The sequence below is a fragment of the Cheilinus undulatus genome, linkage group 20, assembly GCF_018320785.1.
Source record: "Cheilinus undulatus linkage group 20, ASM1832078v1, whole genome shotgun sequence".
NCBI classification, from domain to species: domain Eukaryota; kingdom Metazoa; phylum Chordata; class Actinopteri; order Labriformes; family Labridae; genus Cheilinus; species Cheilinus undulatus.
Window position 1 is genome coordinate 21,969,120 of NC_054884.1, and position 18,769 is coordinate 21,987,888.

Here is an 18,769-nt window from a genome sequence, read left to right on the forward strand (position 1 = left end):
TGGGATTCGTGCTGCTCGATTCGACACAAACATTAAAATTAATGTCAGTTTTTAGAGGTGTATTTAATATTCTCCCTCCACACTAAGTGATTGAGTTATCCTGAGAATTTATCTTATGTTTCATCGAGTTTGTAAGTCAAGTCAATGAGTGATTAATCTATGAAAAGTATGCGGAATGTGCTGTTTGGATTCATCACATGCAGTTACTTAAAGCATTCATCGTACTACTGTGGCGGTAAGATGTGTTGGCTAACAGTGCAGGATGGTCGAGCAAATTACTTAATATAGTTGACAGTTTTTATGAGAAGTCGGTTTTGTAAAAGCGGTTACTTTCACTGTTTATACAGTAATATCCTGTTGTTTTCATTTACTCTAACTCATATTGTTGTCAATGTCCGCGGGAAGTGAAGACCTTCGTTCTTGTGTAATAACGAGGGTTTAGGTTGTTGGGTAACTTCGAGGACTTTTCTGAATTTGCTCCAAATGTCACAAAAGGAGCACTCTGAAAATGACATTTGGGATTATAAACCTCTCGAGAAGAAAAAGAAGAGACATGAATCATCCTCTGCCACTGCGAGTGTCATTAAACGGAGATGTACAGCCAGAAAAGCCTCCAAGAAAGACACTTCTTTCTCAGACAAGTCATCGGACATGACAAACAAGATACCTGACAGAGGAGATGTTAATACTGTTGTTAACGGACACAGCAGTGAAGAGGCAAATGGTATACCTTCAAATTCAGTGTCCACTAATGATAACGTGCATGCAGACGCTACATCTGATGGATCCTGTGGAGAATTCTGCCCCATGTGTCAGATGCCTTTCTCTATCCTGCTGGTGCAGACACAAAGGTGGCATGTCTCTGAATGTTTGGACACTCCCAGGGAGAACTGCAAAGGTACCCTCGTCCACCCTGCATAATACTTTCTCTTAGATTTCAATAAGTCATTTGGCAAAAGCTTCTTCACAGTTTCTGGTGAACAAATCAAATCCAATCAAACTTTCTACATGTACCATAAGTACAACAAAAACGGGCGCTGTGTAAATGTAAATTAAAAGCAGAATGCAATGACTTTAAAATCTCACAAACCCATATTTTATTCACAGCCAGGCCTGCCCACAGAATTGGCTGGGCCTCAAACAAACCCAGAGAATGGACCACCCCACTTGTGATTTAGGGGGTCAGATGGGCTTCAGCATGGTTAGACACAGTACGGATGGCCTAGTGTGAGTACACCCTTATTGATGGTGTCAATGCAGGTGTTTTGATCTGTTTCATTGGTGCTAGTGTCATGGCTAACAGTTACCTCATTCTGGAGCTGAAAAGTGTATAAAACTACTACTACTACTACTCAGATGGTGGAATTATTTATTCATGGTACTTTTTTGCTTCATCTCTTTGCAACTTTTAACTAATTGTTGCTGTTTGTTGCACTTTTGTGCCACACTCATTTTTGACACTTTGACAGTTTTTGCCTCTGCTTTGTGGCACTTGTATCCCATTTGCACCTGTTTTTGCTGCTATTTTGCCTCTTTTCACCCATTATTGCGTTTTTTGGCACCTTAATTCCATTTTGCAGCTTTTCACCAAATTCTCACTTAAAACCAATATTTGCCACTTTCTGTCCATTTTTACTTCTTTTTACCAATTTTCCTGCTTTCTGTCCATTTTTCAAACTATCACCCCATTTCTGCCACTTGTTTTTGGCGCTGTTGTCCCATTTTTGCCAATCATTTCTGTGTTTGCACATTTTTGCTTTCTGTCCATATTTGCAAATTTTGGCCCATGCCACTTTTTTTGGCCAATTTGAACCTTTTTTTTCCCCCACAAAAAAAACTGCTCCAGAAAGCTGTCCCCTTTATTCCCCCTTCTAGGCGGCCTTGTTCACAGTTGAACATAAACAACATATCAGATGTTAAAACTGAGACATCCATGAGAAATATTGGCTAATTATGAATTTAATGGCAGCAATACATCTCAAAAAAGCAGGAACAGGGCTACGAAGGGTTGAAAAAGTAAGTGGTACTAATGAAAAACAGCTGCAGGAGCACTCTCCAATTAGTAAGGTTAATTTGCAACAGGTCAGTAAAATGACTTGGTATAAATAAAGGTGCTTTTTAGAGAAGCAGAATCACTCAGAAAAAAAGATGACCTGTAAAAGACCCATCTAGAAGTTGTGGTATATACAGGTAATCAGTGCATGGGCTCAGGAACACTTCCAAAAATCACTGTCTGCCAACACAGACATTTATTTGTGTTCTACTGTAAAAGAATGAAGGGTTTATGAGATGTACTAATCACTGTGTTGTATTTTATTTACACTTTACACAGTGCTCCAACTTTTTTGGAATTGGGGTGATATTTGTTGACTATTCTCTCCTTTTTTCCTTTCTACTAAGGTCTGTTAGTGGTGCATGGTGGTCATCTCAAATGGATAAAATTATGATCCAAACATAAATCACTTCAGCATACTTAAACCTTAGATGAAATAGGACTCTCTCCATTATTAGCCCAAAATATTTACAAGAGACATACAACAATAAAGTGCCTTTTCCATTCTGTCAATTGGACTTATAAACAACTAAAAAAAATACAAAAATCACTGGTCAAGAGCAATCATCCACAGTCCAAGATGTCAAGATTGTTGTCACTGAGCTGTTAAGACATTACATTTCCCTTAATTTAGCTTGGATATAACCTCCAAATCAATGCATGGTTGTCCTTATACCATAGTTTTTAACTTTGATATGACAAAAGTAAAAATCAAACAATAGGCTAAATGTTTAGGCACTGGAACATTGCTTGTGCTTTTGTGTGATTTTGACAGAGCTCTCTTTCTATTTGGCTTACAAATATGATTAAAACTCCAGCTTTTTGCAAGCTTTTTGTACTTTTTGATAATGTTACTCAGTAAGATGTCATAGATATGTTAGAGAAATGTTTGACATCCTTCCTTAGAGTGTTTTAGAGTGTAATATGCTCTTCTTTGGACTATTTGCATTACATTTCTTGCCCTTTAATTCTTATTTACATTTATTTTATCTGATCCCACAGAATGTCCGGATGGTATTCAGTGCTCCTCCACTATTCCAACCCATTACAAGAAATTCAACCACACACTCTTGGCCCACAGCCGTGCAAACAGTGACACAACACTCCTCAGCCAGTCCCAGCAGACAGAGACCAGTTTCCCTGAGTTGATAAAAAATGACCAGAACAGCTCTACATTCGAGTCTTCTCAGGACAGTGCTTTGAGCCTCTCTGCTTTATCCAATCACAGCGTCTCCCCTCACAATAACCATTCTGAAACCCCTCCATCTAAGCCTGCAAATGGCCTTATGCTACTGCGCTCGCCTTGCCCTAAGGATTTTAAGAAAAAGAAAGGCTGGTCCAGCTTACAAAAAAGCCAAAAATCTATCAGTTCTTCTCAAGAAAGTAGAGCAGAGCTTTCATCCACTCCTGTCAAGGCGGAGGCTGGAACACAAGCTTGTGAACGTTTACCTGAAAATGAACCTTCACCTGACATGGAGGATTTTATATCTTACTCTCCCCTTTCTGAGCTCCCTGCAGAGACTGAATGTAGAAAATTCCTTTTTGATAATGAAAAATCTGAAGATGAAGACTCAGTGAAGCTTTTCAGTGACTGTTTCTCAAGTGAAGATGAGCTCCTCACTCAGTTTATTGACAATTTAGAATCTAAAAATGAGCAAGAAAAGAAGCCTGCTCCCTTAAATGCACAGCTGGAGTCGGTTATCTCATTACCTCCAACCAATCAGCAAGCTGCCTCTTCTTTCACAGGTGGTAAGGAAACCCTCTGTGAATCCAACAGTGCTATTAAGAGTAGCATTCAGTCTCCACAAAGTATTGTTTTAGAGCGCCTGAGAGAAACTATTCTCAGCTCAGATCACCTACATTTAAAAACCCTGAACAGTGTTCAATCAGAGCAAGCGTCCTCATCACAAGCTTCAAAATCTCAGAGCATGCCGCCACAGAAAGGCTCAGCCAAGGCAGGCCAGGCCTCCAGTCTGAAGCAGACGGACATCGGGGTGTTTTTTGGTCTCAAACCCCTCAAAGAAAAGGAGGAAAAGGCAGAGAGTGGACCAAACGGATTCATCGGCAACTCAGTTCCAGCTTCTGAAAACTCGGGACAGAGACGGCAGAGGAGAGAGAGGCAAAGAAATAGGAAGGCTGACACAGCTGCAGACGTCTCACAGGCCACAGGAAGTGTGGATAATTATAAAGCTGTGGAGGCTCAAGCTGGGAGAGGAAGAAGAGGAGGATGGAGAGGGAGGTGGAACAGAGTAAATGCTGATGGAGAAAACGAGCCGCCACGCTGCCCCTTCTACAAGAAAATTCCAGGTAAAGATGTTCAAATTTTTTGATACTTTTCAACACCACATATTTCAAAATGAAACAATCAGTTATATAAGTGTTTAACAGTACAGTGTGCAGTAGTTTGTCAACATTTTATAAAAGGAATTCCTCAGTATTTGGGTATCAATATCGTTTGATTTTGACTGTTGCGATAGCATCAAGTCAAGGGAAGTGACTGCTACTCAAAAAATTATAGAACCAGATTTATTTTTGTAAAGTACAGCTTTAACAGTTATCTGTGTACAGTACAACCCTGTTTGAATACATTCTTTTTAACCCTTTGGTTGCATAAATCTGACACTAAACGTGTTTGAATGTTAGATTCTGGTGTCAATGTTGAAGTGTTCGTTTGTTTGTTCAGGAACTAAGTTTGCCATAGATGCCTTTCGCTATGGAGAGATTGCAGGAATCACTGCCTACTTCCTGACACATTTCCACTCGGACCACTACGGAGGGCTGACCAAGAACTCCACATTCCCGATTTACTGCAACAAAGTGAGTCACATTGTATCTGTAAAATTCCATTCTTTAATCGTGTTAGTTATGTCCGTAAATTCAGGTGCATCTCAAATTAGAATATCATGTAGATGTTTTTTTTTCCTGTGGTTTACTTCAGAAAGACTTTCTTTCAATCTTGATGATTATATCTTACAGCTTAAAACATCAAAAACTTGACTATCTAAAAATATTAGAATATTGTGGAAAATTTAAATGCAGGCAAAACCAAACTCAGTGTTTTTTCTGATACAAGTGAGGGAACGTCCCTTTAATATTAACTATGTGAGGGAGTCCCGTTGAGCTAGTGTCAATCTATAAATATGTGGGTTTTCTTATTGATCACAAGCTCTCATTCAAGGCACACATTGCCAATTGATCACCAAACTCAGGGTGATACTAGGTTTCTATTATTATAGAATTAAATCCTGCTGCTCCCTTTTTACCTTTATTTTATGGTAATGTTCTGTATATGAGTGCTTCAGCCAAATGTCTACTGTCTTTGAATGCTGTCTATCCCTGTACCTTGAGTTTAACACACAGCAAATGAAATGCTGTCACCATCATGATAACTGTATTTATGGGGGACTTTGCTCCTACTAAGACGTTGTAAGATTAAAATTATTACTCAACTACCTCACCTAGTGAAACGGGTTAAACACTGATAGAGGGTAAACTCTGAAGTTGGAGCTTATGTGCAGACTTGGCTGTGTTTGAACATACACACAGCTGGTGCAACTCTTCTTAGCTTCCTGTAAAGTAATTCTGTTTTATAGAATGATTTGTTGTTTGGCAGTGAGAGCTGAAAATACCAGTTTAAATCCAGGTTAGAAAAATATCAATAAAAGTATGCAGAGTTAAATCTACAGTCTAAAATAGAGAAAGTTGGGTTTGATGTTAAAAGATATACCAAAGCTGCAGAAATAATTGGCCTGACATCATGGCATTTCAAGGACTTCATTTCAACTTCATGGTGTTTTTTTAACCCAGATTTCAGTGACCAGAAAGTCCACTATTGAACTAAAGCTGCACTTTTCACCATTTCTCTCATTCACACTGAGAAAGAAAGACAAACTGTCAGTTTTGATATGTCTGCAGTTTTGTGAGCTAAATAAAGAGCCTACTCATCCTTGAATACCAACTAAGGGATCACTCTTTGAAGGTGCTAAAAAATCCTATTTATTTGCACCTCCATTAAAAAGCTCTCTGATGCAGAATTTCCATACTGAGTGCCTGATCCATTTGTTATCTGACTGCACTGCGCAGTCAGGCTAATGAAAAATTAGCATGTTTGAAGGAGCTCTGAATACTAATTTAGAGACTCCCGTGTGTTTTTGACACAGTTTTGGACAAAAACACCTCATGTATAAAATCAGATCATTTTTCATCTCACTGGTCTTTTATTTTATAACAGCATTGCTTTTTTTTGTTTTTAAATAAAAATAACAATGTCATTATGAAAAAGAAATTGCACTCACAGGCAGATTTCCCTGCTGGTTTGACTCAGTGACTCTGCTCTGACTCCTAACAGTGGCACTTGTCTCATGAATGAGGGTAACATGAGTCAAAGAAGAAGACAAGCTAAAAAAAAGAAGAGGAAAGGGTAATGTTGTCAGACAGCTGTGGAAAAAAAGTTAATCAGATGATTTTAATATCATGCAATATATCAAATATTTCAGCCTGCTTGTACTGTGATGATATAGTGATCATTGCCTCGTTGTATCATGAGTCACCCAGTATTTCCACCCAGTATTTGACTTTAAACCGAGTTTAAGTGAGTTCTCATGTCAAATAGGTCAGGATTCATCACACTCAGCTGAAAGGGCTTTCTTTTGGGATTACATCTAAAAAGAGACTTTCATGGACTGACTGGCTCTCCATCTGGATTTTCTTACTTTGTAGGTCACACTATATCAACTCGGATAAAAGGCGGGCTTTTCATATTAAGGGTGTTGTTTATTTGAGAAATAACACTGTCAAAACAACATATTCATGCTTATTTTTAAACTCAAAAGGTTTTTATAAGGGCAGAAAACACACACATATCTCTTTTGCTGCTTCTGCATTGCTGCATGTTTGGGAGAAACCAAATGACTGATGGCTGCCTTTTTCTGTCAGATCACAGGGAACCTGGTAAAGAGCAAACTGAGGGTTGCAGAGCAGTACGTCCACATCCTCCCCATGAACACTGCCGTCACTGTGGAGGGAGTCAAAGTTATCCTCCTGGATGCCAACCAGTGAGTTTTACTATATAACAACTATGATATATCAAGCACTTATCAGCTTCTCAATCAAGGCAAAACGGTTTGCTTTTGAATCTTTATAATTCTTACTATTATTATGAGATTATTGGACCAGCCACTGGACCCACTGGGTTAAATCTTGAAATTGCGTTGTTTTAAAAAAATCAAAGGCTTACAGAACTGGAGCGATGTTATTTAGGTAAAAACCTTTGGTTTGTGTTGTTTAAAACCATTTAGTCTGATTTGGATACCTTTGATTAAAAAATAATCCCAGCTGAAGGTTGCATGCAGGTTGGATTGCAGCAATTATTATAAGATTTTTTTTTTTTACCTTGATGTTAACACTTGAGACATTTTATATTTGCTCAAAAATAGCTAAATTTCTGCCGTGATATAGCAGTGAATGCAGACAACATGTTTATCCACATTGTTGTGAATTTTCATCCTGTTAGCCATTAAACAACTGTGATTAATTTTGAGGTTCTGTGGATTATAGCTAAGCTTGGGTGAGTTTTTTTGTGTTACCAGTGTAAAATCCGTACTTTTAAAGCTCATTTATGCTCTATGCTTGTATGAAAATAAATCAGTTTATTTTAAACGTTAACCATAATTACTCCCGTACTGGCGTCCACTGTTATGTTGGAGTGTAAATTGAAAAACTAAACCACTAGAGGTCGCTGTCTCTACACAGTTACTGTGATGCTGTCCCATAGACTGATGAAAGAATCCTCTGCTCAGCCGTGCTCTTGTAGCTGTCTGTTTTTTGGGCCTGCCTCTAAAAATGCACTCAATATTTTATGATACTTCCTCAGAAAACTGGATTAAGTTCCATCTCTTTTCAGTTGATTCTTCATTTCATGTTCCTACTCTGGCTTGAACTGTTGGCCACATTGCTCATCGCTTCCCCCTCAGTTAGCGGTGAATACCTGTGAAACCACTGAGTTTGGTCCGTAAGCTTAGCGAGAAAGGACGTAAAACAGACAAAATAAGTGCAGAATATAGACAGAAATGTCTGTCCATGACTGTATTCATTTCAAACAAAGAGCATAAATGAGCCTTCATGAGGAAAAAGTGTGTTAAAAGTCGACAGCAGAATAAATGCTGCTTGGGTATGCCAATAGAACATATAGGTAAAGGGCGCGCATTTAAATTCTTCACATAACATATTTCATGCCTTGCTTTTGGAGTGGAGGGCATCACATTGAGGTGGTGCTGTACTAAAATGAAGTACAGAAATCTGATTTGTATTAGGATGTGCTGGTATTGGTACTATGTTGGGGCTAGAATTCCATACTCATCCCTAATCATAGCACCCTATGACGACAAACAAGGTAGCCTGAAGTACACATGGAGCACTGGTAATCCACATCTGGACTCTTTAAAATGTGCAGTGTGTGAACTCTGCTGCCACCAGGGGGCTCTCAATCAAAATATTTACTGAAGATGAGGAGTACAGATGTGCTGCTTCATCCCCAACAACCTCTGTTGCTTTTTTTCTCATTTTGTATTGAGGACTTTGTTCCAAGGTTATTATAGTTTTCTAAAATTAACTAAATAACTAAAATGTGAAAATCATTTTAGTTAACTGAAACTAAATAAAAACTACACTTTAACAAAAAAGAAAGCTAACTGAAAACAGTTACAAATTTTTAATCCTCTGAAATATTCATTTTTAACTCATGGATTTTTCATAGAGAAAATTTCATGTTGTACCTTTTAAGAGTTTTAATCTGGATGAGGTTGATTCAGTTTAGATTTCTTGAAAAAAGATGGATTATGTCAATGATTCTCATCCACTGGGTCGGGACCCAAAAGTGGGTCTTGAAGTTGTTTTCAGTGGGTCGCCAATGTGAGCTGGGAATAAAATGTAGCAGAAAGTCCAGGATATATGGCAGCTCTAAGACAGGGGGTGTCCAAACGTTTTACCTTTGGGAACCACATACAGAATATAAAAGGATGGTGGGGCCACTTTTATATACCTTGATATTAAAGTTAGTAAAACCAATCTAATGTTGGTTAAGATGCTCAGTGATTGGTATGCTTAATTGGCTAGTTGATGCCTGACAAGCCAAATAGCCAATCATTGTAAAGATTTTGGGGAGCCAGAGTCAGCTTTTGCTACGATTGGCTCCACCCCTGGAACAGCACTGGTGCTGCTATTTGCTGCTGTAATCCAGAGGGGGTTATAAACCAAGGTATTTTTGTTATTTTGGGTACCATTTCTTTTTTTTTACTATTTATGGTGTTGTCTGAATTTAGTCCTAAAAAAACAGTAATAAGTCCTTCCTGTCAAAATGTTTGTTTACAGTATTAACATGGTAGCACTGCCTTGTACTAAATCTAAGAAGAATAATACAGTGTAATAAAAGCTTCATTCACTATTGAGGGCCATATTTAATTTAAAGAATTTTTGGGGGGCCTATCAAAAATGGGCCACGGGCCACATTTGGCCCCAGGGCCATAGTTTGGACACCACTGCCCTAAGAGAACATAAGATACATCCATTTTTTTAAAAATGTTTTTCTGTTGTAAAAAGTAATTTTGTTGTCTTTTATCAAGACTTCAACTTATTTATCTCCTTTTCCCCACATAACAAAGCGGGTTTTGCCAAGATAATACGGAAAGTCCTTTATTATACATTAAAATTAAATACCTGCAATCATATCTTTCTGTATTTATGAGCTCTATAAACATGTTTGTTTGATTTTTTTCCAATTAGGGTCCAGTATTGTTCTGTATAAGACTTTGAGTGGATGACCATTTTTAAGAATTTGTGTCGTGATAAGGGGGTAGAGGTGGGTCCTTGGTGCCTGACCAGTTGAGAACCACTGAATTAGATGAACCTAGATTAAAAAAAGGGTAGATTTTCAATAAAGGATGGATATTTTTTCCAGGTTAAATCTTTTCAGTTTTAGTTATTTAACACCTTTCTTTAGAATCTGTTAGGGGAAAAAAATCAAGCCATTATAGTATAAAAGTAAAACGGCTAATTTTAGGCCGAGACACTGACTCAAGTTTAATTCTAGTTTGCGGTCTGCTTGTTCTGAATTCACAGCCTCAAGCTAACTAACCAGACAGTTTATTTTCTGGTGGAGGATTATTAATATTCATTATTCAAAGGGAGCTCTTTTGTTACAGCTTTAATTCAAGGGAAATTATCAAAGCTCTGATTGGCAGTTTCTACCTTTAACTAAAAAAGGAATACCTTTAATTATTTATCACACCACCCTGTGCTTATTCTCAATCATTAACTGATTTATTCCCTCGTTTTTCATGTATCCAGCTGCAGTTACTGTCTGTGTTTTCAGTTGTCCAGGAGCTGCCATGCTTCTGTTCTTCCTGCCCGATGGACAGACCGTCCTCCACACTGGAGACTTCAGAGCCGATCCCTCAATGGAGACGTACCCTGAGTTACTGAGCTGCAGGGTTCAGACGCTCTACCTGGACACTACGTGAGTACCCGTCTATGCTCTCTCCCCAACACTGTATTAACCAGTAAGGTTAATACAGAGGATTATAGTTTTATTGCACTCCTCCTGGCTGTCTGTGTGTGTGTGACCTTTATGAGTTGTTACTGTAAATATTGCTTCTCTCAGCCAATGTGGATCAAGTGAACACTTGGTTTTCACTCCATGTCCTCAGTGGTCTCAGAGAGCCCTGAGGTAACTCAGATTTTCACTGCAAGCTCTCTGATCTTTACAGCTACTGCAGCCCTGAGTACACCTTCCCCAAACAACAAGAAGTCATCAACTTTGCAGCCAGCGCCGCCTTTGAGATGGTAACACTCAACCCACGCACACTTGTGGTGTGTGGGTCCTACTCTGTGGGGAAAGAGAAAGTCTTTTTAGGTGAGCACTGTGTCAAGATTATACATCTGATTGTCAGCAGTAATCCATGCCACTTACCATCATTCATCCCCTTTTATTTGTAAAAGTCACCCTGATCTCTCCTGAAAGTATTAGACTTGGAGGACAAATCCAGAGAGCATGTTGTTTTGTACAATAAGATTGGGCAGCATTATGGTATTACAGTGTCCCAGGGTATTTGAAAATAGTCACTGTATTGCTTCAACTACCATCATAAAAATTTGTCTAAAAACATAAAACTGTTTAGTAGGTGTGTGACAAGACGTTTAGCTCATGAGATGGGATCAGATTTGGATCCAGAGATGGACGAGATTTTACACTGTTTTAAAATTTAAGATAATTATCAGAGTATTGATATGAGAGTCTACTAATACACTTATAATCTATAATAACTAAGCTATCCTTCTTAATAAGCTCCATCTTAACAATCAGTAACATTTGAGTGATTAAGACATTAATGTATCAGTAGTTATAATCCAGTTGTACAGTAGATAATGAAATGCTGTTTTTCTTTTATCACATTGAGTATATTTTGTTTGACACAATTGCATTTATTTACATAAGATTTTGACTTATAGTTGTGTTTGGACATTTTTACACTGGTTATGCTGCTTTACTTCATTTGGGGGCATTTATATAATTGGTTGATACACATATGAACTGTCACAGGTGTGAAGTCATCAGAGATAAAAACTCACTTTTGTACTTATTTATGTATACCCATTGAAATTCAGAATATTAACGGAAAGATTTTAATTTTTACTGTAAATAAATATCGGTTTTAACACAGTATTAGTCGGCTCCTAATACTAACCCACAGGTCAGGATGTAAAAAAAACCCAGAAACTTTCAGGGACCAGGAGACATCGCTGTCTTTCTCCTGTGCTCTCTGTCCATCTGTAACAGACAGAGGGGAGAGAGGTGGAGCACAGAGACGTGCTCCACTCCGAAAAAGAGGCCGTCTTCTACAATAATCCCCCCCCAAAAAAACTGAATCCTCCTTAATGTCTGTGCAGGGGTGTTTGACTGTGACCACTGTGAAACAATCAGGAAATTACATCTTTATTTGTGTCAGTTCTCTATTGTAGCACCAGGGCACCAACACTTGCTCTCGTTTGATTGCCCATTTCTACTTACTCTCTCTCTTTCTCTCTTGAAATACGATATGTTTATTGTACAAAAAGGCAATACTTTTGGTACCATCAAACATTAAAAAGAACAGAGAATGTACCTTTTACAGCACATGGTTTTGAAAAGGTAATAAGGTATTGCAGATTTTGCCGAACTATAGAGAGAGAAGAAAAGAGGCAGAACTTCCTTTAACCCTCAGTCCTAATGTAAATCAATTTACCAGCGAAGTTTGTGAACAACTCACTTTCAGCAGCCCTGTAATAAACATGACTAAGTGTACTGATGTCTGTTTTAAAGTTGGTTAAAGACTCATTTTCCAAAAATTACTGAAATATGTGGAGGCACACGCTCTACTAACTGGGTGCACACTGTGTACTTTGACAAGTGCTTTGCCTGAACTACTTCTGGTATAATATGATTTTTAAACCTGCGGCTGTAATTGGGGAGAGCTTAACAGCTTAAAAAAAATACTGCCCTGTCTTTATTGGTAAAATGTTTTATAAAAGTAATTCTTAAAGCAGATGAAGCTCAAATTTTCAACATTTCCAAAATGTTCTAAGGAAAACTAAGAATTAACCTTCAGCTGAAACCAGCAAGCCCTGTTGGGATTGGTTTTATGAATCAGTCTTTAAAAGGAGAAATCTTTTGATTTTGAATGTTACTTTGACAAAAAAGCCGTTTGAGAGTTTTTAAGAGACATCTTTTGGGGGTGCCAGATTATCTCAGCTGGAAGAGCAGATGCTGCTGTCATGTTTGGCACGCTCTCTCTTTAGCTGTCCTATCAAATAAAGGCCAAAAGCCCAAAAGTTATCTTTTAAAAAACATTGTTTAGAGGTTTGGGAAAACTGTGATGTCTTCCTGACATTTTGTAATGAAAGTATTTGGCAGTTAATCCTGAAATTGAAATATTTGACAGTGAAGCCCTAAAGTCATGCTTATTCTAACTGAATCAGGAGGAATATAAAGCTACAAAGTTGCAGCAGCACCTCCAGAAATCAGGAGAAAACCTTCAGACATGTATCCAGACTTTATTGTTAAAAAAAAGCCCTCTATATCCCTACATCCAGCTCAACCTTTCCACCAAATGAAAGGTCAGTGAAACAGGAGCAGTGTGGAGAATTGAGGATTAGCCTATCGGGGGGAGAAGAGCCTCATAATATGGGTTGTCCTCATATGTCGGTTCCCTGGTGAGATGCGGTAAATGGCCTCTTCGGCTTTGGTAGAGTGAAGTGCTCAGAATCAGTGTCATCTTCACAGAAAGGAAGCAAAAACATCAGGCACTGATCCCATTTATTCTGAGTCTTTATTTTAATTATTTTCACTTCTTAACACCAAAAATATCTGGAATCTGTTTGATGTGAAGCTGAATATAAATCAACATAATCTCGATATAATGTGAGGAATATTAGTAGGAGATGAAAACAGGATCGACATTGAGTCTTAAATTGAGAAGGTGGGATTTCTCCCATGCCTGCTTCTCACGCTGACTTTGTTTGACTTTATTCTCAGCACTCGCAGAGGTCCTGGGCTCTAAAGTTTGCCTCTCTAGAGACAAATACAACACCATGTGCTGTCTGGAGTCAGAGCAGGTGAGACAACGCGTAACTACTGACTGGAAAGCTGCCCAGGTCCATGTGCTACCCATGATGCAACTTAATTTCAAGGTAGGTGCAGCTTTGTTTTTTAATTTTCCAACTACTTATCTTTAGAGACCAGAGATTCCCTCATCACCTGGGGAGTGTAAAATTGACTTATTTTAGTATTATGAAAGGAAACAGAACAGAAGTGACTAAATCCTTTAGGCTTTATTTAAGAATGTGTATTTTTGTCCTTATGCCCTCTTCTTGCATAAGTGTGACTAAGGACAGCAGATACAATCATTAGGAAGGGGTCATTGTGTGAGCAGAGTGCATAATATCTCTCCAAGGACTTAGAAAATATTAAATTTTCCACCCGTACAGCCCGACACAAGTCCTGACATTGGTTTATTTCAAGCTTCCCAGGGCACTGAGACACTGACTGGGAGCAATGCGATTTGCATTGAGATCTTTGAGTCACGAATCTTTGAGCAAAATTAGATTTTATAGCTTTCACTGTCACCTTGAATTAAATTGGTAGGGGGCAAAAAAATAGATAACCAAATATTAAGTTTGTTTGCTTTGACTTTGTAGTGACACGGAAATAACCTCTTGCAGTTTGTTAATAAGCACAACAGGAGGAGATTTGTGAAGATGAAAAACTTATCTTTAATGTTTGAGGTTTTAAAAACAAAGGGAAACTAGAAAAGCACTGGGAGGCTGCAGACCTCTGCCATTAGCCCTTTCTCCCAATAGTACAGAATCCTTCAAAAAATTCCTAGATCCAGATGGTGATCTGGATCACTCCCAAAATCTAATCAGTTCTTCCTTATGCCATTTCTGACATTTCCTGAAAATTTAATTAAAATCCATCCATAACTTTTTGAGTTATGTTGCTAATAAACAAACTAACTAACAAGCAAACCCTGCCAATCACATAACCTCCTTGGTGGAGGTAACGATGCTTTGGTTTATAAGTGTTGTAGCAGACATCAGATCTTAGGACCAAAAACATGCACAAAAGGGTGAGGGATGCATATTATCAGATTTTAGCCGATAGCTGTTATAACTCATTTCAGCCGTACCGGTCTCAGTGTACTCTCATTTTTTTATTGTAGTCTTAGTCTCTGCTGTACTAGAGCTCATCTGTTCAGACCCATTTATATTCCTTGTATGTACAAAAATAGATTTGTGCATTTTAAAGAATACAACAGCCACGGTCCTCATACTGATGTGTGCTTTTTACATTTCAGTGGACATAAATATTAATCCACTAGAGGTCGCTGAACAACAGTGCTATGCAGTTGTCTATCTGCCCCTGTGAGCTAACATCTATTTTTAGTTTCAAACCATTAACATTTTATTTGGTACTATTTCCTAAGAAAATTTGCATAAAGTTCCGCCATTTTTTAGATGATTTCTGCTACATTGCTCAACACTGCCCCCATGATTGGTGGTTGTATGCAACATTTGGTCTGTAAGCTTCAACAGCTGACTGAATATGGACCAAATAAACACAGGCAGAAAACACTATCTGTGTTTGTATATGAGCCTTTACTCTTGTTGTGCAGCCTGTCTGTTTTAGATTTGGACATAAACAAGATATTTTGTTTTTATATGACATCTTTTTTCCTGGTATATAGACAGTAATGAAAAATAAAACTATTTGGATTGCATGTACATTATTCGCCAAATATTGTGCAAAAAGCGTTATCTTAGGCAGGCTAAGGAGTGGAGCACTGCCATACAGCTGAAATCAGCTGCTCTCATGCAAGCTCTCATCAGGTGATGGCCTGATGACTCACCTTGCTGCAACCTCTGCAAGCTGCTTTTTTTCCAGCAGTGTTTTTCTCAATGCAAAAAATTAAACTAGCTGCAGATCAAATGCTTCACCTTATAAAAGTATCATAACACATTTGTGTATTCTGCCAGTATGAATAACAGATATAGTGGCATTAAATCTAGGCAGAAATCTTCATATCTGTCAATGCCAATGGCTAACTTTTTTTAAGCTATTATCAGCTGATGTTTATATTATGCTGATAAAATCGTACATCCCTAGAACATATTTGGAAGCTTCATGTATACATTTAGCGGCTTATCTTGGCAGCAAAAGTGACAAATTATACTCAGATTACAATTCCTTACTCATTTTTTTTTCAAACTGTCCTAAACTCACTTTCTTTTCTCGGTCTCCAGAAACTACAGGATTACCTGGCTCGCTTTTCTTCCCAATACGATCAGCTGGTGGCTTTTAAGCCCACAGGTTGGACTTTCAGCCAGCAGGTGGACTCAGTGCAAGACATTCAGCCTGAGATCAGGGGAAACATCTCCCTCTATGGTACAAAATCATCCTTTTTAATTAATACACTTTATCACCTAGACAACCGTATGGCTGTTATCATTAAAAATAAGGAGGAATTACTTATAATAATGCCTCTTTGGATGTATATTGTTATCTTTAGAGTATAAATGAGACTTGCAACTGTAGCTGTTTGTGCTGTTTAGACCCTTCCTCAAATACTATAACTTCTACTACCTGCATGTTTCTGCACTTTTATGTTACTTACCAGAATCAGAAACTAAGAAGTGTGTCCTCTTGCTACACACTGCAATGCCAAATCTTGCCTGTTAATGACTTTGTTGTCATTAGGCTACAGCGCCCTCTTTTGATAAAGAGAGGGAGTTTTTTATACATTACACAGGAGCGATTCTGAAATCAGTCATCGTTTCATCTTCAGTCGACACATAGGTTCTGTGTGTGAGTGTCAGTGACTGAATGTGCTCTGTGTTTGCTCTGCTAGATGTTTCTTAAAGAAGGAATTGTGGAGAAAATGTCAAAGAAAACTGGCTTCATAAAAAGGAAAACCCCTCTAGCTGAGTCCTACACCTTCTCTGTCCTTTCACCCCTTTTCAGTATAAAGATAATTGGAATAATTCGACCCACACTTGAAAAACCCTCTCTGGGAATACCAAAGTTCAAGTCTTCTTCAGTGTCATTAGCCTTTGCAGCCTTTAATGAAAGTTTCTTTGATGTTTAAAACTTTTAAAGCAAATTTCTATTTATAGCTGAAAGTTTTTACTCTGCTCTCTTGACAGGAATCCCATACAGTGAACACAGCAGCTTCCTGGAGCTGAAGCGTTTCGTCCAATGGCTTCAGCCACTGAAAATCATCCCGACAGTCAACGTCGGTAGCTGGGAGAGCAGGAGGGCCATGGAGAGGTGCTTCAGTGAGTGGATCATGGAAACTAAAGTGAAACGGTGACTTGGTTCCTCTGAACTGTGTTTATAGCTAACCTAAAGATCGCCTCTTAATACTTGAAATGCTGCAGGACCACTAGGAACACATTTATTTTAACTTCACTGATTTTATTCATTTTAAGCTTGCCTTACATCCACAACTCTTAAATTGTAAGTTCAGAGCCAGTTTATGATAAGAGTTCTGGTTTAGTCCTCAGTTTTATGATCTAAAAAGACTGAGTTTATTTGGTGTATTGTTTTGGATGAGTGTCATAAAAGTATCATACTGTACATTTAAACAGATGTATTACCACCTCCAATATCAACGATTTGTCAGGAATACGGCAAGTGCGGTTCTTAAAATGTGCAATTTCCTAATAATCTGTAATTTTTGTAATTATTTTTTTTTATGTATATAAATAAAAACAAATGTTCTAAACATTCTTTAAGCACATTTCCCAAGTTATTTTTGTAGTTTTGACCTGTTTTTATGAAGAAAAGAAACATGTTTTCCCAATGAATTTAAAGATCTATACAGATGACTAGGAAGAATTACAAGCCAGTGGGGGCATTGTAGAAGTTTTGAAAGTTTTTGGGGCTTTTTTTCCCCTAATTTTTAATATGACACCTGAAGACAGATATGAAATATGGGGAATGCAGCACAGAAATCCAGTGGCTGGACTTCAAGTCTATGACAGTCACACTACCGTGGTGTTTTTGTAGGCACTGTACTGGACATAAATGGACACAGCAAAGTCAGTGAACAATCATAAGAGGAACAAAAGGACAAAAAAGTAGTAGCAGTAGTTTGTCCAGTAGTTTGAATTTGAGAGAGGGAAGTGACAGATCTTTAGAGGGAAGACCAAGCAAGAAGGGCCAAGCATTTTTTTAATTTTAATTTTGAAAATGCCATTAAGTTCTTTAGTTATGCAGTTCCAAAACTGTGAAATGTATTTACAGTGCCAGAAACGATGGATATAGTCCCCTGTTTCTCTTTCACATTTTAAAACACAAAGGAGATAAACTTGGTTCCATCTTGTTCCAGATATAATGTGTTATATGTCAATTTTTTTTAGATTAACATTTGTGTCATTTGCGTGTATGTCGTATAATAAAACCCAATACATTTCTACATTTAAGAAAGAAGAAAAAAGACCATTGACATGTAGGCTGCCATTTTTGCAATGAGCTTTGGGCACAGAGTGAATTGTTCTTCCCACATATTTCCAATTGAGCTCACCTCAATCTGTATCACAGTAAAGTTCTTCCTTAAGGTCTTCTTACTAAAACTGCACTCAGGTTTAATTAAAAAGGCATCAAGGACTATTGACCTACAAAGCATTGCAAAGCATTAGGAGCTTACATGTTTATCTATTTTGAAATGTATAGAGCTAGTGTCTTTCTTTGTACAAAAAACATAAGGGGCACAAATTTTAATCAAAGTCATGTCTTAAATGCAGGGCTCTGTTAAGGTCACCTTGGACAAAAGTATTCTACACATGTTAATTATTGAAATCAGGTGTTTGAGACAGACCTGTTGCCACAGGTATATAACATCAAGTTTGTAAAATTTTATCCATGCCGGATATTCCAGTCAACTGTTAGTGATAATATTAGAAAGTGGAAGCAAAGTACACTGATACTGGACGGTAGAGCGGTGGAAACGTGTTCTGTGGAGCGGCAAATCATGTTCTCACTTTTGCAGTCATAGAGATAATGGTATGGGGCTGTTTTTCAGAGTTTGTGCTAAGACCCTTATCTCCAGTGAAAGACAATGTTAATACTTCAGCATACCAATACATTTTGGACAATGCAATGCTTCCAACTTTGTGGCAAGGGTT

General features: G+C 38.0%; 1 protein-coding gene across 1 annotated transcript; it reads left to right on the plus strand.

The window, feature by feature from the left end:
* Positions 1–315: 315 nt before the first annotated feature.
* On the plus strand, positions 316–17,372 carry dclre1a (DNA cross-link repair 1A (PSO2 homolog, S. cerevisiae)). Its single transcript, XM_041816508.1, has 9 exons — positions 316–898; positions 3,056–4,360; positions 4,737–4,870; positions 6,989–7,107; positions 10,422–10,565; positions 10,816–10,961; positions 13,620–13,774; positions 15,887–16,028; positions 16,787–17,372. Exons 1-9 carry the CDS (start codon positions 484–486, stop codon positions 16,951–16,953), a joined length of 2,727 nt encoding a protein of 908 aa, XP_041672442.1. The 5' UTR covers positions 316–483; the 3' UTR covers positions 16,954–17,372.
* Positions 17,373–18,769: the final 1,397 nt, after the last annotated feature.

What these genes read in the sequence shown, in the direction of transcription:
- dclre1a (XM_041816508.1), top strand. Translation starts at nt 484, where the DNA reads ATGTCACAAAAGGAGCACTCTGAAAATGACATTTGGGATTATAAACCT. An exon ending in CTTCTACAAGAAAATTCCAG is followed by an intron (nt 4,361 to 4,736) that starts GTAAAGATGTTC and finishes TTGTTTGTTCAG; the next exon opens with GAACTAAGTTTGCCATAGAT. An exon ending in ATCCTCCTGGATGCCAACCA is followed by an intron (nt 7,108 to 10,421) that starts GTGAGTTTTACT and finishes CTGTGTTTTCAG; the next exon opens with TTGTCCAGGAGCTGCCATGC.